This window comes from Euwallacea similis, chromosome 31 (assembly GCF_039881205.1).
Source record: "Euwallacea similis isolate ESF13 chromosome 31, ESF131.1, whole genome shotgun sequence".
NCBI lineage: Eukaryota > Metazoa > Arthropoda > Insecta > Coleoptera > Curculionidae > Euwallacea > Euwallacea similis.
The window spans coordinates 974,795-994,091 of record NC_089639.1 but is presented as its reverse complement, the minus strand read 5'-3'; the positions used below and the strand labels follow the sequence as shown (position 1 = coordinate 994,091).

The 19,297-nt window shown below is 31.5% G+C and overlaps 1 protein-coding gene across 5 annotated transcripts in view; it reads right to left on the bottom strand.

Moving 5' to 3' along the window:
* Positions 1-488: 488 nt before the first annotated feature.
* The window catches only part of pcx (pecanex), a 96,732-nt gene continuing 77,923 nt past the window's right edge, over positions 489-19,297 (bottom strand). For all 5 annotated transcript variants that reach the window (XM_066403796.1, XM_066403797.1, XM_066403798.1 and 2 more), the window contains 10 exons: positions 18,512-18,640; positions 18,263-18,447; positions 14,418-14,804; positions 12,754-13,186; positions 11,407-11,567; positions 6,620-6,812; positions 6,367-6,554; positions 5,920-6,134; positions 1,076-1,373; positions 489-1,026 (listed from right to left, as the gene is read on the bottom strand). In XM_066403796.1, the coding sequence (XP_066259893.1) occupies positions 1,092-1,373; positions 5,920-6,134; positions 6,367-6,554; positions 6,620-6,812; positions 11,407-11,567; positions 12,754-13,186; positions 14,418-14,804; positions 18,263-18,447; positions 18,512-18,640 (2,173 nt within the window). In that variant the 3' untranslated portion in view covers positions 489-1,026; positions 1,076-1,091. The remainder of the gene's footprint in view (positions 1,027-1,075; positions 1,374-5,919; positions 6,135-6,366; positions 6,555-6,619; positions 6,813-11,406; positions 11,568-12,753; positions 13,187-14,417; positions 14,805-18,262; positions 18,448-18,511; positions 18,641-19,297) is intronic.

The window sequence follows — 19,297 nt, the reverse complement described above, 5'->3', positions numbered from 1 at the left end:
TCTTTTTGTATTTTGTTAATTAAAAATTATTAATATCAATTATGTGTATGAATACTTTTTTGGTTGAAGTATTTTTAATTATTGTTTATTTTTTATTTGCAATAAATATTGTTGATTTTTATTTTGCTTTAAAGAGTTCTTTATTAAACGTAGTTTATAACTGCCTTTTGTATGTGTCCGATTTCGCAAAATCATTAAAGATACACAGATAGGTAAATACAGCAATCTAACAAGTGTACGAATATTTTGTTGACCTACTATATTTTCAAAATAGGCCATTATTGCATTATGCATATAGACTTAAACCATTTTCATCAGGAAAGATATTAAGGCTCAGTTGCACAATTATGGTTCAAAAATAGGTTCGTTAAACCCGGTTAGTACTTGAACCACCACATTAGAATAGCATGACTGTCACCAAGTATCATAAATGGAATTATTTGACGACACTGCTACCTTTATGGAGTAGTTCATATACCGACTGGGTTTATCTGAATCGACTTTTGAACCATAACTGTACAACTGATCCCTAATTTACATTTACGGTCTAATTAGGGAGACAAATTGACAGTTGAACACAAAAAAAATCATGAAAATTTCAAATAGAATACCTGTAAATTTCAATTTTGTTGAGCAATGTCCAATCAGTCACCGAAACCAACATAAAGCCGATTAATATACTGAATTTAGTGCTTAAAAGATTGGTGATTATCATATACTTATTCTTAAAGGAAAGTTTAATATTTTTGTACCTGAACGCTAAATACTTATAACAAGGGAAAAATGTTACGTGCTGCAATTTCTCATTAGTAATAAAACAGTTTCACGTTGAGTAAAGGGATTTCCACCACTCAGGAATATTTTCCTTGTTAGTGTGGAATGTTGATTAAGTTTTTGAAAAGGACACCATAGTGAGACAGAAACATTATACCATGTCGTCCGATAAAAATGGATTCGGTTCAATAATGTCCAAGACCTGGCACGTTTTCCTTCCAGTCTCATCGTATGCAGCCAATAGAAAAAAACCTAAATGCAAGTTTAATGCACACAGAAGTATCACTTGACATAAACTTACCTAAATTCTCCTGATGTTATACCTCCGGGCCTAAATCTTGAACTCCACTCTCCGCAATCGGAACAAACTTGTCATCAATTTGTACTAAAAGAATTGTTCTATCTACGTGTGACCTCTTATTAGGATCCCGGTGACAAGGAGTCCACTTGTGAACGACGGGACCTTCCATCCCCGCTTCGGGCAGCCAATCTTTCCAGTACGACCTGCCTCCCCTGCAGCGCATGTATTCTGTAGGCCAGGAAACGTCAATCCTTCGGCCTAAGTTTATGCAGTCGTAGACCAAATTTGGATCGGTTATCTAGATAAAAATATTCAAGGAATTCTAAACAAAAACAGGACAAACATATTTTTAGATTAGTTTTTTAAAGAAATATTTGTAAAATGGGACGAATTAAAAATGCGAGGTTTTGAGTATTCATTAGAAAGATAAATTAAGAGGTTATCCTTAAATGAGGATGGTAGACCATAAAGGACGGTTTATTGGCATTAAAACAATGTCAGCTCAAGTGATGTACTGATTATAACTCAGTGCCTATGCGGTTGTGACTATTGAAAGCTTGCCAAACAGAAGAGAGCTTGTTTAATTAAAGTTTTATGATATTTCTGTCAGTCACCTTTGAAAAATAAATTATTCTAATCACTATTTCTGAAATGCGCATAGACCAATTAAAAAGAAAAGTGATTTTTCAAGAAGATAATAAAATTTCCACTAAAATGATACCTCACTAGATAAGATTGAAATAAACATAAAATAAGATTTTGAAGAAATACATTACATGACGCGATGATTCTGATACCTGGCATGAAACTATAGTCATTCCGAAGGGAATTTAAATGCTTATTTTGACTATAGTGATGTTTGAAATTGCAGTAATCGTATTCATGTAATCCGTGATAATTTACATCATTCCTGGTTTTCGCCAACTGGCAAAAAGATATGACTGTTACAGAAAGCACCGATCTCCGACCTTGTGTTAATACCCTGATAGTTTGTCAGTAAATTTAGTGTTTGATTGCACGCTTTAAAAGTTCTCATTCAAAGTTTACATTGCAGATCTTCTATCACGTGAAAAGGGCTATTTAAGTAGGAACGTATTTTTTCCAAATTGAAAATCCTTTAATGGATTTTCATTCAACGGAATTCGTCCTAACGATAATTTATTCCAAAATCAAAATAGATTACTATGTATTAAAAAAAAATCAAAATGGACTTCAAAACTTATTTTTTGTCGGATTCTTCGAAATCTTAATAAACATCCTAGTCCACTAAAAGCGATCTACCGAATAAGAATGATCAATCTAGCCAAAAATTTTGAGATTTTAAAAGCTAAAAATTTAACCAATGCAGAATGACAACATTTAAAATTTTAGAAAACGTGACCCTCATTTTCCTTCATCACGATTGTTTGAAAAAACAACTAATTTAAGTTCAAACAATTCATTTTCTTCTTTCAGAATATATAGTAGGACATTTTGCCATAACATAAAATTAAAAGTGAACACTGCTACAATAGTCCTTCTTGGATACAACTGTTGTTATTCGATGGTATTATTAACAGTTTAAAGAGAGTTAAAAAAAGTTAATATGTAATTAATTTTAATTTTTTGACATTTTTTTTATTTTGGTTTCATTCTATGATATCCCCTTTGCTACTAATAATTATCAACTTTTTCTCTAAATACGACCCTAGTAAAATTTTTGGTTGATTTTAAGACAACTTTATCTTATAAATTAATTGATATATCACAATTAGTAATTTACGTAATGAAATCTTTTTTCTTTACTTTTTGAATGTAGGTAATGTACTGTTACATTACCTGCGAGTACACCGAGTTACTAGAACCAATAGTTATGCATTGAAGAGTTCTTCCAAATCCTATCCAAATCCTAAGGATCAATTATTCGAGTGCCAATTATTTGAACCCACATGTTAAATCTAAAGAGATATTGTAATGCACAATCCCAGCCGTGGGCTCTCCTTGTATCAGTGTTCATTTTTTCTACTGAAAATTCCTTGTTTTCTACTTGGCTCTCATCTGAGCAAATAATTCTGTATAGAAAACTTTTATTATTTACACATTTCCGTGTGTACCACTCCCCAAATTAATCAAAGTCTCTGACAAATTTTAAATTTATAGGCATGGATCGTTTGTTTATGTAAAATAAACCCATCTGTTGATTTTGGGTTAACTGTGGTATGGTCAACTTCGTGAAGCAATTTTCCGAGATTTTCGGTAACTTTATATCGAGTATTCAAAATAAAGTAAGTTCCATGGGAATTATGGAAACAATAAAAGATACAGCGAAACTCAAATTAGAAAAAGATGCGCGTTTTTGAGCCCATTCAGACAATGTTCTAAAATTAATAAAATGTACAGAGGTTGTTAAAATATAACCAAAAAACTGAAAATTGTGATTTTGAAAAATCATAAATTGTGAGTAAATCGTTTGACTAAATTTTACAAAATTTGGCAGTTTTTTATTATCGAAACTGCCAATTGAATGGCGTTCTCAGATTTTTCCAGGGCGTCTAAATTTCGAACAATTATAATTAACTTTTTTATTTCTGATGACCACCATATTGGATTTTGGTGACGACGAATAAGCAATAAAAAAAGCTTGTCAACCCTTGAATGACAAAGGTGCACTTGGAATTACCAAAGTAGGAAAAATATATAAAAGCATCATTTCACCATAGTAGGCGTAGAAGCAAAGGTTATATGGCCATTTCTATCATTATGGGGTCATCTGCTTTATCCTATGGCCATCTGCATTTCATCTTATCTCATCTCACATATTATCCTGTGCAAAGACAAGTGGCGTTATGGACAAGTGGCGGCCATTAGAACCCAGTAAGAAGGGACAAGTTAAAACCGTTTTTAACCATTGAAACCATATGATTCTTCCTCATAATTTTCTATGAGGAGTTATACTGTAAGTGATCATTGTAAATTAGTTTTTTAGTGCAATAAAAGTATTTTTTTCTTATTGTGCAAAATAAAGACCTGGATTCAAGTACTTTGTTTTATAATTGAAAGGTACCACTGGACTTTATTGTTCCTATGGATATTTTCGTGAAGTGTCAACAAATAATTTTTTGCTATTGTATTTGATGTTAGTTTTTATTCTTTCAAATTTGAAAGTTTTACACCATCGACTGGCAGAAATTTGTAAGATATAAAAATGTAGAATAGTTTTCAAATCGAAAAAAGTTGGAGATGAATAAATGCTGCATTTTAAATGGAAGAAATGCAAGTAGAGCTCAAAATATGTATTTTCAGAGGTATACAGAGAGACATATACCTGGGAGCACAATATTTAATGAGCTTAGAGTAAATCTACTTAAGTATGGATCGTTTGAGAAGAAAGCCAGAACACGTAGAATTGATGAAAATGTAGAAAATCATGTTGTTGGAAATGTTGTTGAAAACCCTTGTATTTTACTGCGTTAAATAGAATATAATATCTCATAGAAAATTATGAGGAAGAATGATGTGGTTTCAATGGTTAGATGCGGTTTTATCTTGTCCCTTCTTACTGGGTACTAATGGGCTCGACTTGTCTATGGTGGCAGGCATCTTTGCACTAGATAATACGTGTGATAAGATGGGATGAAACGCAGATGAGCGCAAGATTAAACAGATGGCTACATAACCTTGGTTTCTAGGCCTACTAGGTGAAATGATGCTTTTGTTTATTTTTTTCTATTTTGGTAGGTACAAGGGTACCTTTATTATACACGATTGAAATGCTTTTTTTATTGTCTATTCGACGTCATTAAAATTCAATATGGCAGCCATAAGAAATAACACAGTTGCATATAACTGATCAAAATTTAGAAGGCCTGGAAAAATTCTGAGAACGCCATTCGATTAGCAATTTCGATAATAAAGAACTGACAAATTTTGTAGAATTTAGTCAAACCATTTACTCACAATTTATGATTTTCGAAAATCACAGTTTTCAGTTTTTCGCTCATATTTTGACAACCCTTGTACATATTTTTAATTTTAGAACATATTCTGAACGGGCACAAAAATGCGCATTTTTTTCTAATTTGAGCCACTTTGTATCTCTTACTATTTCTATAATTCAAATGGAACTCACTTTAATTGGGCCACCCAGTGTAACATCGCACACTTTTCTTGCTCTTTATTACAGCGCTTATGGCTCATTATTTGGATGTATTCCTTCGGAGCAAATAATTTCATACATGCGTTCTATTTGAACTGCAATATTATGACACAAAATGTAACACTTTATCATTATATATCATATAATTTTGCTTCAAATGAAAAGTTTTATATCGTTATATAATACCAAAAGACGTTCAATGCACTTCCGAAAACTAAATAATCCGCCAAGACTTTAAAAAATTTAACAAATATCATATTTAACTGGAGTTAGTTAATATTTCTGAACACCACTTTTTGAAAGTGGCATTTCAATTATATAATTACAATTTCTTCCGCAGTGCTTTCAACTTAACTTTTAACGGTCGGAAAATAACTAGATGATTCAAATTTATAATTACTTTCGACTTTTTACTATAATTATTCAACCACAATAAAAAAATTAATGTAAGATACACGTTTAAGAAAGCTATTGGTGTACTCCGTTGTCGATTCTCTTATTGCTTTGTAAACTTGGATTCGTATACGAATATGCCTGTCTTATGTAGTTTCTACTTTAATGTACCACAATATAATCCACATACGAATAATTTCTGAATATATCCTTGTAATGGCTGCTCAAAACTTCACATTTAATGCATAAATATATTTGTCTCGTTTATTTTGTAATGGAGTTTATTTGATTATTGAAAACTTGAAACCATAATTACCTTGACCCTTGAGCCCAAGAATTCATTCACACTGGGTCCGCTGGGAATGTCTCGAATCTCGCTACCTAACCGTTCATCTGCTTCTGACCGAGATTGACTCAAACCCTCGTTGGGAAGGGTACTTCGTTCTTCTTTTTCCTTAAAAAGTCCAGTAAGGCTGACAATAGTGGAACTTGTCGGCTTTCCAACGGATACTAAACTTCCACGATTGCCGCCTAAAACAATTTTAACAATAATGCTTGCAGTATTTCTTAGAAAATAACATCTATTTCAAATTTATTAACTTAATGAAATAATCTGAAAATTAATGCCAATGTCTGTCACATTATATAGAAAGCAACATATCAAAATTCCATAAACAGTGTCAATCCAAAAACCTGGTGACCTCCACCGCAAAAGTACAAAACTCCTATCTTAAAAAAAAGTACAGTCCCCTATGCCTCTTACCTAAAGACGTTCTACTTAGGCTAGATCCTCGACCGATACTCCCAGCCGATCTAAAACTGTCAGTGGATCGTCTAGGAGCAGTAGTGGGGAAAATCTGTGTCATAGCATAAACACCTTCATGACCCATGCTTACTTCCTCTCGGTTGGATGCACCACTAGAACAACCTTCCACGCATCTTTTACGTATTCTGGAATAGTGATGAAAAAGCGATGATTGAACTTTGTTAGCTAATATACTGTTGGCAATATTTACCGCCTAAATAATTCCAAAATAAAGTTCTTAATTTTCTTAAAAGTAACAGCTCCCCCAACCAAAGAACAGTACTGCTCGTTGGTGTCGGCATAACTGGTGGTTAACGGGGATACATAGATTGGATACCCTATTGGCTGGTCACAGGACGAATTGATTATATTTCGTAACGCTTGCTTAGCGTTCTGTATACTCCCTGAAATTGTATGTAAATGAATCGTGTTATATGGCAGAGCAAATAATTGAAGCAAAACTAATAATCTAATTTCTTCCCGTAACAGATCAACCGACTGCAACGTTATCACTTCCAACTACACATTTTTATGTGTAGGCATTCCATATATTGTACCGATGTTAAATTTTAAATGTCGATTGAAAATTTTAATGGCTTATGGTAAAAATAAAAATATAAGCAATAAGTACTTAAAAAGTAAAATGTGAAAATTTAAATATAAGGATAAAATGATTCTGTGGTATCGTAGTCATAGTTTTTGGTCGTGGATTATGGTAAATCCGCAACTGACACGGTAAAGGGCACAAGTCACGTCACGTGTTTTGTTTAAATTACTAATTTTGCTACACATATTATGAACAGCATGGAGTAATACAAGGTCAAAATTTTTGGGGAAGTATAAATTGGGTTCTTATGAATTACAATAATTAGAAAAAAGATTAAATGGGGAAAGTTTTAGCCAATCTATGATAGTTAAAAAGATATAGCCATTCACTTGATTAATTTTTTCGCCTTTGGCTTGTAAAAAATTTTTTAAAAAATGCGCTTCTAAAATAATTTCCCTACCTATTTCACATTTAAATAGTTTGAAAATATGTACGAACATTAATTTTAACGCAACAAAAATCTAACATACATATACGATGTGATCAATTTATCTTCGCAAAATTTCATTTTGCAATAACTTTTTTGTTTTTAAGATACCGGTACGTCACAAAGGCTGTTCTCTAGGACTCCTTCACAAGTTTTTTTGTAAATTTTGAAATTAATTTCCATAACTGTCAAATTTTGACATTTATTAACGAAACTTGCATTTTTTTAAATTGCACATCCTGTATATTCTTTTATTTTTATATTTGAGGAACAATTTTAAACATATTTTATGTAACACTTAGTATGTTTATCTCTTACCGTTAGCTTAGTATTTTAAAAATTTAAAAATTGCCAATAGTTTTCGTATTATACAAATAGCCTTTAACTTAAACAGACTTGTTAGAGTTAGCGATTTGCCTTCTGTAAATAATGGCAATAATGTAAAAACACGGTATTGAAATTATCTTTCTTTCCAATATCACAAACGTATTCCTTTAATACACATTTGCTAGGTAACTAATGAAAATAATTATTAACAATTAAAAATAAATAACAATGAATTATCTGTTACGCTTTGTTAGAAGAATTGCTGAACATGACTACCCGTTGCTCAACGTATTTATGATAAACTTTAATAGTATGTCTCAGAGAATTAATGAGGATTTCTAGTTCCTGACTCAATTCTTGAACAATATTTGTTATTCTTAATTTTAATTCTTGAATGTCATTGCATGAAGTTTCGTAAACTTTACTTTTCTCGTATACCCAAAAGAAAAGTCCAACATCGTTAAATCAGGGTTGTTTGCTGGCTAAGCTATTGTTCCCTCATTTCCAATCCACTCTAGATATTGAAGATAGAATAGAATATAATAAAATAAGAATATTTTTGACTTCCCTAATACAACGTGAGGGTCTTGTTGCCAAATTATACTATTTACTACGTCGTGAGGTAAATCGTTGATGTGTTTGCAATTTCATGTTGCAAAAGTTGTAAATAAAGATTTTTTGTTAGTTTTTGATCTATAAACAATGATTCTATAATATATCTATCTATTATAACGCACCAAACATTGATCGTATCCTTGCTGTCTCGTTTCATTACTAGTTCTAGGATTATCTTGCGACCAATAGTGACAATTTTTTTGTGGCAGCCTTTTCTAATAAAAAACGAACTTTTGCCTGTCCAGAGTATGTTCTTTATAAAATCGTTGTTTTCATTGTATCGATTTAAAACTGTAACAAACAAAACATGTTTTCGATGAAATTGACCTTCAGTAAGTTTTTGCATTTGCTGATATTTGAAAACTCTATATTTGTTTCTTTTTATAACTTTGTACACATAACCGTAACTAATTCTTGCTTCTTCAACTACCATCCTTATGGAACTAGTTGAATGGACTTCAAAGTACCCTAAGAGATTTGTTCCATTAGCTTCATTTAAAACTTATTACATTATTACAGATTTTCTTGGTACATTTGAGAGACCCACTTCTTATAAATTCTATCAAAAATTTGTTTGGAGGGAACTTGTTGACGCAGAAACTGCCTAATATAATTTCGAGGAGCTGCGGTTGCATTTTTATTATTAATTAAAAAAAGATTAAGAATATCTCTTTTTTCTTGTATCGAACATTAACGGAACACCATTGTAAAAAACATAAACCTCAAAACTATTAAAACTAGAACAAGAACGATCTATTATTATATATTTTTGTTTGACAGTTCTCCTTACGATCTTTTTTTTACATTTGAGTTTAATTCAAAGCACCGTTCGATGTTTTTTGAATTGACATTTCAAATTTTTGCTTTACACATAAATAGACCATTTAAATTAGAGGCTGCCAGCATAATACGAAAATTATTTTCAGTTTTAAACTGGCATACTAAGCTAATGACAAGAGATCGACATATTGTTATATAAAATATGTTTAGAATTTTCCCTAGAGTATGAAAATGAGAAAATATAAGATGTGTTATTCAAAAAAGTGCAAGTTTCGGTAATAAATGTCTAAATTTGACAATTATTGGAATTCATTTTAAATTTACAAAAAACTTGTGAATAAGTCTTAAAGACCAGTCTTTGTCGCGTACTAATATTTTTAGAAACAAAAAAATAATTGCAAAATGAAATATTATCAAGATAAAATGATGACACTGTACAATTGTAAATAAACCAAACGGAATCTGGCGTAGAGTTTCCTTGCTTTTTAAAGGCTTTTGGTTAAATCTATCGTTATAGAATTGGATTTATGACTAATTAAGAATATGTTTTGCATGTCGGTGTTCCAGTGTTTTCGATTAATCGACAATGTTTCTGTTCTGCCTACGAATTGTCTGAAAAATTTAATAAATTGTTAAAAAACATAGTAACTATCGATAAATAATTTGATCTAATGACCAGCCTTCTGGTGATTATTATTGAATTGACCTTAATATCATAAAACAAATAGGCACTACATTCCGTAGCATCGCATAAAACTGAGTGTCCTCCGGAGGTAGTTTCTTCGTAAAAAGTTTTCGTTTTTTAGCTGATTTAAACGAAATTTTCAGGCTAAATATATGAGATTAAATCACACTAAGGAAAGTATTGATAAATTGTATAGTAATTACTTCCGATTAAATCGGAAACAGAGATAGAATTAGAATTTTAAATGGGCTATACATTTTTTGATATTTTGGTTCTCAATGTCATACCAATTACAACATAATAATACCTTTGCTGCCAAATTAAAACATAACATTTAGACATATACACAAATTTTCTTTTCAAATCTAATGGGCTATAAATTACCTAAACTGTTAAAATCTAATTTCGAATTTTTATCAAAAATCAAATTTATTGTTTTTATTCTTAATATAATTAATTACTATTAATTAAATTATAATTTTACAAAATTTAACTTTAAATAAATTAATTTAATTTAATTTTTTAAAAACTTGTTTTTTCAAACTACCATATGGTGGCTCATTATGATGAAATTAAATAACAAATCATTAAAAATAATTTGAGATCAAATATTTATATATTTTGTTAAAAATCATGAAAAAAGCCCGCTAAATTAAAAAAATAAGTTTATTCATTTTTCTAAATCGTACGTCAAAATTTTGATATAATATTTAAAGAAAATTGAATTAAATTAGATTAAATAGGGTATTGTTATATTCGGAATTACCCGGAGAATCGAAATATCCAAAAATATACAAGGTGTACCATTTGCGATTTAATCACAAGTATTACAAAAGTCAGAAATACTTCCTTTAATATAGTTTAATGTTACATATCTGAACTCACAATAATACCATTTTAATCACAGCAAAAACAAAAAGTTTATAACTGTAAACCATACGATATCTCAGAGACACACGATATATCGATAACCGTTTGATGAAAGGAAATTGAGTTCGCCTTTAATAATATATTATTATCAAGGCATTACATGTGGCACATATCATACATTTGATGTTGATATTTAAATTTACCATAGTAGAAAAAGAAATAACTTAGCAATGTAGTTACCTTACATGTACAATTTTAAACTTCCTCAAGTGGTTACTTTTCCGCATGTCTTATCTATAATATTTTTATTATCTCTTTTACTGTCTAATTATATTTTACTTTTTATTAATTCTACTTGCACGTTAACCTATTTGGTTAAAAATAAACAGACAAACATAAACTTATGTTTGGTATAGCATATTCAACAATGCAACACAAAAATACTAATCTAATTCGAAAAATTTACTAGACCTTGTTAAGTATTGCTGAACTCTGTGTTGTCTTTAAGTCGTAAATGCTCTTAACACTGTCAACTACAAACTCGCATAGTGAAGATTTGTTTTGAGCAACCATTCTAAATTTTAACAATATAACCTTAGAGCGGTTGAACTTTTAAGCGAATTACATTTCGGGTCTATCTTTCGTGCACGAAATGTCAGTAGATATCGTGTATATTTTTGGACCCACCTCGTTCGGGATTTCTATTTCTTAAGTAGACCAGTTCTTGTTGCTGTCCAGCCCACAATCCTCGGACACATTCTCTGTTGATTTTTATCACTCGAAAGCTTAGGAAGCGCTTGTTAAGCATAATGATCTTGTATTCGTCTGACCCCTCGTCAAATACATGCCTAAAAAAATATTTTCAGATTCAGAAGACTAATTCAGGACATTAACCAAACACTAAAATTAGAAAAAAAAACATAAAAAGTAGTACGGGATATAGGATGACCAAGATTCTAAAAGTTCAAGACACCACATAAGCTTGAAAATACTGATTTGTAACAAAATTTAAGGAATATAAAAGTTTCTAAACTTATCGAGGAATTTAATATTCTCCCTCAAAAAAGTTTCAGGCAGAAAATCCTCACCACTAGAAAAATACCACACCGTAAATTTTTGCAATAAATTGGCATAACTAAAAATACAGGCTATAATAAATTATTAGTATTTTAATTTCAGCAACATATCTAAAAAAATCCTGGAGTAATAAAGCAAAAATAGAAAAAATCATGGAATGGTAACACTTTGTAGCTAAGTAACCAATCACTTTAAGACGTGCATTTATATGAACATTTTTGCCTAAAATCATACATAGATTCATCCCCTTGAATAAGAACATACTATTAGAAAACATCCTGCATTTTTGAAAATGAGACACACTGTATATTAGCAGGTATTTGAGAAGACAATATTTCGAACACCGCATCGGTCAGTGCCAAGATTGGGAAAAAGTTTAATCAAAGGTCCTCCAAAAGGACGATGGTGTAAAGTACTAATATAGAGAGTGGCCCATTAACAATGCGAAATCCGAAAGGTGGAGATACTACGAGTACATGTACTCGTGTAGTATATGTCACATGGTTTATTAACAGTATACAGTGTTATAAATTAGCGTAAATAAGTTTTAGTCAAATGTTGATAGTTTGAGAAATGTATAGGGTGTTGAAAATTAAAGTGTTAATCAGTTTTTCGTCATTATTCTAAGAATATCTAGATTATAAATTTAAATTATGGGAAGTGTTTTTTTTTGAAGTGACGAATAAGATACATATTGCAATTTCCGCTTTGCATTATTAAAACATTATAAGGATTTATTTTTCGTATCCAGTGATAATAATTAAAACACTTTTGTTACAGACTTGAATGTAATAATCGCTCCTACATTAACTTCTGTTGATTTAACGGTCATGTTACAAGTACATTACATGGAAGTTCTGGCAAGTATAACAGACCAGTTTCAGTAACATTGATGTTTCGTGGTACAGATGATTATTAATTTGATTACAATTTACCATTGTCAACATAACTACTTACCTCAAAGCCAACAAACTGGGCGTGCCGCTTAAGACAGCATGTCTCCATGCAGGATCTCCCTCATGACTGATTACCAACTCTTCGTCATGCTTTGATATGGCATCATACAAAGCCGGCAAAATATCGTACTCCTCTGGAGTCATAAAATGGTCTTGATGCAGTTTCAAGCACATACGAACCGCAGGTGCGACGACGGATTTGAGGAGATCCATATCAGTAAACACCCATTCGTCTCTGGCACAAGTTATTCGAAAATCGCCCTTAAATAAGGCGTGTAGACCATAGAGGAAGAATTCAACGCTGGAAACTGTGTTTTGGGATACTGCACCCAATGTACGACGGCCCAACAAACTTAAGGCGAAACAGAGTAAGATGACTCTTTGCTTTTTGGACACATTTCCTCGTTTTTCTAGGCAATAATGGATCCATTCACCTAAAAATGTAGTGGTTCCAATTTAGTTTCTATGTATGAAACGAGATAAGGGGTGGCCATAAAAAAACTTACATATAAAACAGTAGGCGATTAATTGTAAATGTAAAACATTTAATAAGACAAATTTCATTTAATCATCAAATATTTGATTAAGAACAAAAAACAGATGAATTTATGCAAGACATACTCGAAGTTATTTTTCAATGACATGAATAGATTTATTGACGCAGGAAAGCAAAATGCATTTATTCTTACGAATTATAATGCAGTGGTCTAAACAGAAAATACACAAAGTGAGTCATTAAAGAAATCAGTCAGGCTATATTTCAGGTATTATTCTTCAGAGCGATGAAAACAATGAATGTGTGTAAACTTTATTAGAAATGTATTAAATACTTTTTCCAATTACTAAAATCACCACTAGAGAAATCAATTAAAAAATACTTTTAACACCTGTCTAAATTAAAATATTTAGATTGGCCTAAAATAATACAGGAATATGAGTCTTTGGCTGCAACTTCAGTAATTTGGAGGCCATTGCCCTACTAAATGAAAAGAAAACAGCAATCTTTCTAATATAATGCCTCACAAACAGTTCAAAATCGGGATACACTAAACTACATGGACTATTCCTAGAATTTCGAAATAAATTGAAAAATAGAAAAAAAAATTGATTGATTTTCCGTGTGCGTAATGTTTTAACCAGCTTTAGCGACCGTGGACTCCCGGCGGTACTTGGAAGGCCGGGATAATCTAAACCTACATCTGATTTGAACTATCTAACATAAACTTTCTCGAAATTTAATGGACCTTGTGCCCCTTACTGTTTCCAAATCCCAATAATCACTCTCGGATTTGCGATACACGTGCGTATATGATAAAAACCTCTATAGAGTATTTCTGACGAAATCCAAAAAATCTTATGAGGCTGGGTACCATTCTTTCAGTTAAGGGATTAAGAGCCATTTACATCATTCTCCTAAACTGAAGTTGTAAAGTTAAGGTGGAATTAAAAAATTCCTATATAAAATATAATTCTGCCACCAAAACCTTAAGTGATGGATTTGTCTAATAACAACATATTTTATAAGCAATTTGACGTCACTTCAGCTTAAATTTAAGGGTAAATTATGTAAATGAGGGTAAAAGATGTAGATAGTCTCTGAATATGTAGTATATTATAGACGTCTACAAAATTCAATTAAAATAGAATATTTTAGAAGAACCTTACCATGAACTTGAAGAAACCTTGCCTTGGTCATTCCATTATACTTCATGTCATAGTCTTCATCTATGTGGAAATTAAAAACAGGATCTAAATCGACAAATTTGGGTTTCAAGATAACCCTCAAGGCTTTGTTGATCACTTCGGAATTGAGCCATTCATCCAATTTTGGAGAACGCGTGGTGTAAAATATTATGCTTTTAACGTAGTAAGACACTAGAACTTTCCGAAACTCGAACACCTGTAGCATGGAAACGACGCTATTATCTGATATGCTATAGCCTTCCAGAATGTACTTGGCCGCCGCTACTTCCCAGGCGAGCCATCTTTGAGCGAATGCTGCATTTACGCTTAGCATGTTGGGTAAATGACCGGTGTCAAAACATAGAAACCCTATTAAAAATTTGAAACACAGTTACTAAAAAATGTACGGATTGTTCCTCATATTTTTACAATTTAATGACTTTGTTATTGAAGTTACGAAAAAACTTTAAGTAACGGATGACCAACTCCCATTGCGAGATTGTTTTTTAATTATCATGCAATAGCAAAATTAATATTTTCTTTCCGAACTTTCAGAATATTTAATTGAAAAAACAAACCACCATCTAAAATTATAGAAATGACAACAAATTACCATAGTAATAGTGGAGTGTTGTATACTTTATGTACAACTAAACATCTGTATTTTTCGCAAATTAATTAAAAATGCCATTTGAATAATTTCGTTAGAAGAAATCATTAATGTTGGACTTTTTAACTATAAATCCTAGTAAAAAAAAAGGCTACAATTAAATAACTCGTCTCTGATTTTTCAAGGGATTGCTTGTCGTCTTGCTTCCCTTTAGGATTTCAGTGACTTACAAATAATTCAATTCGAGTAGCATTTTTAACTGATTAGGTTTTAAATCACCAAATAATTAATAACAAAATCTACAATATGTTGACGTTTCACAGTTGCTGTCGGGTCATTGTGTCTTCATGTTCAAACTTTAAATTCATGGTATACTAAAACTACAAATTTAAAGCTTACTAAATACTTTGGCGGGCATTAAGATAACAGATAGTGGCTAGATAATATTCTCTTATCGACAGTAAATGACAATGTATGATGGCTATGTTTTTATATAGCCGTGGAAAAAGGCTTTCTTTCCAACGTTGTTTGATATACATACTAAAATTTTAATAACACGCCCTCTCCCAGAAAAGAATGCCTTCTAGAAGACCCTTATTTAATGTTTTCTGTGTTTGTTGAAAGATATAATATCCTAAAACAATGTTCACATTTTCATCAAAAATTTTTCTCTGTAAAAAAAATGTAATTAAATATTAAAATTTTAATTATATGTAAATTTTATCTGACTCCTTGCAGAGTGCATTCTTTTATGGAACACTCTGTATTCCATTAAAAAAAATTGTGCTAGTTTTTATAATTTTCTACTGTCATTTTTTTTCTGACTGCATATTTTTAAAATTCAGAAAGAAAATTTAAAGTTTTTCCCTAACTTCAATACTAAACGCGTGATAAACTTATTAAAATATAAGGAATATCTTTGTATAAATAACTCAATAATTTTAATAGGAATGTCAGTAAACACAATGGTTACTCAAGAACTAATGTAGGATATAGGAATCTTGGGCTATTTTTTGTATGTATGTATGTATTAAGTATGATAAAAACACACTTTAGAGATTTATCTATAAGTAGTAACCAAATTACAAATAGCTGTTGCAACGATTTCAAAGCGGGGTCGAAGACGAGTCACTGACTTGACTATACAATAAAATACGCAAAGGTAACAAATATGCATTTTCCATGAGTGAAACACATGATTTTTTACGGTTTATTACTGATTAGAAGCCGTTTTAATTTGATTTTTGTATATTAGGTCGTGTAATATGAAATGAGTAGAATTAAAACTTTAGTCTTTTTTTTTCAAATAAAATGTTTTTATTTTCAATCAAAGTACACACCCTTACTATCGATATACTTTTGCCATTTGATTGGATTCATTTCAGCTGTAGTAGCCGGGAGTCGATAAACTCTTGGAAGACAGCTTTGACAGCATCGTCAGAATTAAATTTTTTCCCTATCAAGAAGTTATCCAAATTTTGAAAGAAATGATAGTCCGTGGGAGCTAAATCCGGCGAATATGGTGGATGACGAAAAACTTCCAATTGTAACTGCTGTAGCTTGACCAAGGTGACTTGTGGGGTATGCGGTCGAGCGTTGTCGTGCAACAGTAGTGGAGTGCTTCGATTGACGAATCTTGGCTGCTTAATCGCCAATTGCCTCATCATTTCGTCCAGTTGTTGACAGTAGACATAGGCCGTGAACAATTTGCCTGGTTTTATGAAGCTGTGATGGATGACACCTAAGTTGAGCCATCAAACACTCACCATAAGTTTCTTTTGATGAAGATTTTTTTTCGCGCAATGTTTTGATGGTTCATCTTGATTCAATCACTGAGATGAACGTCTGGTGTTATCGTAAAGAATCCATTTTTCATTATAGATAACAATTGGATTAAAAAATAGATCGTTATTGTACCGACACAACAAAGAAATACAGGCTTCAAGACGTCGTTCTTTCTGTACATCGTTCAACTCATGTGGTACCCACTTGTCCAACTTTTTTACCTTGCCAATTTCAAGCAAATGATTCAATATTGTTTTCTTGGTTATACCGAATATTCACGATAATTCAAGTTCACTTTGACGGGGATTCGCTTCCACGGTGGCTTTCAGGTGATCGTTATCCATCAGAGTCTCAGGTCGTCTACGTCGCTCATTAACCAGGTTGAAATTGCCAGAATGAAATTTTTTGAACCAACAAGATACCGTTTGCTGTGAAGTGACTTCTGTGCCAAACATATCGTTGATGTTGCGAGCAGCCTGTATCGTTGCGGTTCCACGGAGGAACTTATATTTCAATAACACAAGAATTTCACTATTTTCCAACGTCGCATAAAATATTTAATAAAAAAAGTATTTAATATTATTTGAAACTTTTAATTCTCGTTCAAAAAGGACTATTGTATCTTTCCAACCAAAAAATGTTATGTGAAAATGTGGCGAAAGAATGAAGTTAGTCGCAGTTGAATGTAGCCTTTCGACAATCTACTCATTTCATACTACATGACCTAATATTTCGGAGAAACATTTAAAATTTCTTAGTTTTATTCTTTAAGCAGTAAAGGTGTTACTTTATAGCCGATTTTGTGTTATTAAAGCATCACTTTTTCTATTAATCGGAGAAAAAAACCTTTTTGCACATATGAAGCTCGTGGGACTTTTTAAGGCGCATCCATTGCTTCATTGACAGAATTTGCATGTTTAAAAATTAAGTCTATTGCAATGTCATTAATTTTTACGAAATTTTTAGCATATGAAATACAGTTTTTTTTAAACAGCGAACGTAACGGTTTTGTTATGTTTTGACATTTTACTATACTGCAGGGTAGCAGTAAGTTTTTTGTTTCGTACAGAATTTTATTGAATTTAATCATCTCTACATTCCAACTCTATATTATTAAAAAGTCAGTTTCTGTAAATTAAGATATACAGGGTATCCAATTGCAAATAATAAACTTGAGAGTAGTAACTTTTTTATGCAACTCTGTGGAAAAGTTGGAAGCAAAAAACACAATAAATAAGACTTTTTTGAATATCACTCTGTATCTTCAATACAAATCATAAATTTTAAGTTCTTTTTTTATCACCTATAATTTTATCAAAAAATAACCTTAGATTCCTATTTTGGTTCTACTTTTTAGGTACTGAAATTCCCATGAAAGGTATGTATCGAATCTTAACCTCTCCTGTATAATAAATAATAGTGAAGTGCTTACGATCATTTTCTTCTACCCCTTCGGTGATAGCTTCAACTTCACGTTGTTGGCAATAAGTGCCTCGAAATTCCAAACCTCTCATCTGAAAGGTCACCAAGCCGTTTCCTATTTCTATTATGTGAACTAGACAGTTTAAATAATCTGAAGCCATAACAAAAACATCCCCTTGATTAACAGTTCCCCATCTGTAAAGTAAAATTTATTTAGCTAGAAGTAACTTCGTGAGTATGTAGTGGACAGTATGTTTACCTTCCCATCAGCAAATCACCGCATAAAGAATGTTGAAGAGATCGAGTGAGATGCTCATAGAAAATGGAGTTCAGATTGTTATCATCGGCTCCCAAATTTCTATCCAAATGGGACGATAAAGGTGTGTTGCTAAAATTTATTTAAACAACGATTATCAAAAGATTGTTAAAAAAAGAAAAGAGAAATAAAACCGTCCAAAATAAGATTGAACCAATACATTAGAGGGCATTTTTGAAGTACTTTTCTAGTTTATTAGATATGACGTGAAATTGTGGTTTTGCTTATGGATGCCATATTAGGTTGTTCCATTTTTGTGTACTCTTATTTTTTCAACGTTCGCTAATATTGAACATGTTATAGTAAATCTTTGCATATTGGTTAAAACAATGTATGTATGTTTTTTTTGGTGAGAACCATGGAGGGAGCACATTGATAACTGTTTCGCTCTCTGGGTTTTGAGAGTTCACTTACAGAATTAACATTTCTAAAATCCAAAAAGTCTTATTCAAACGAAGAGAAACTTGACCTGTTTGAGATATGTATTTTACACTTTGCACATAAATTTTGTGGCTTTTTTGCAAATGTATTTTGATATAAACGTAGGGAAAAAGACGCTTTACCACATATACTATTCTTGAGTTAATAATAATTAAAAATTAATAAGAAGAAAATAGTAATTTACCGTACGCAACTAAAAACGAATGCGTCACTATTAAAATTTTTTTTTTGCTTTGTACTTTGTACTTTGAAACGTCCAGTCTAATACTAACTAAACTTTCAAAAACC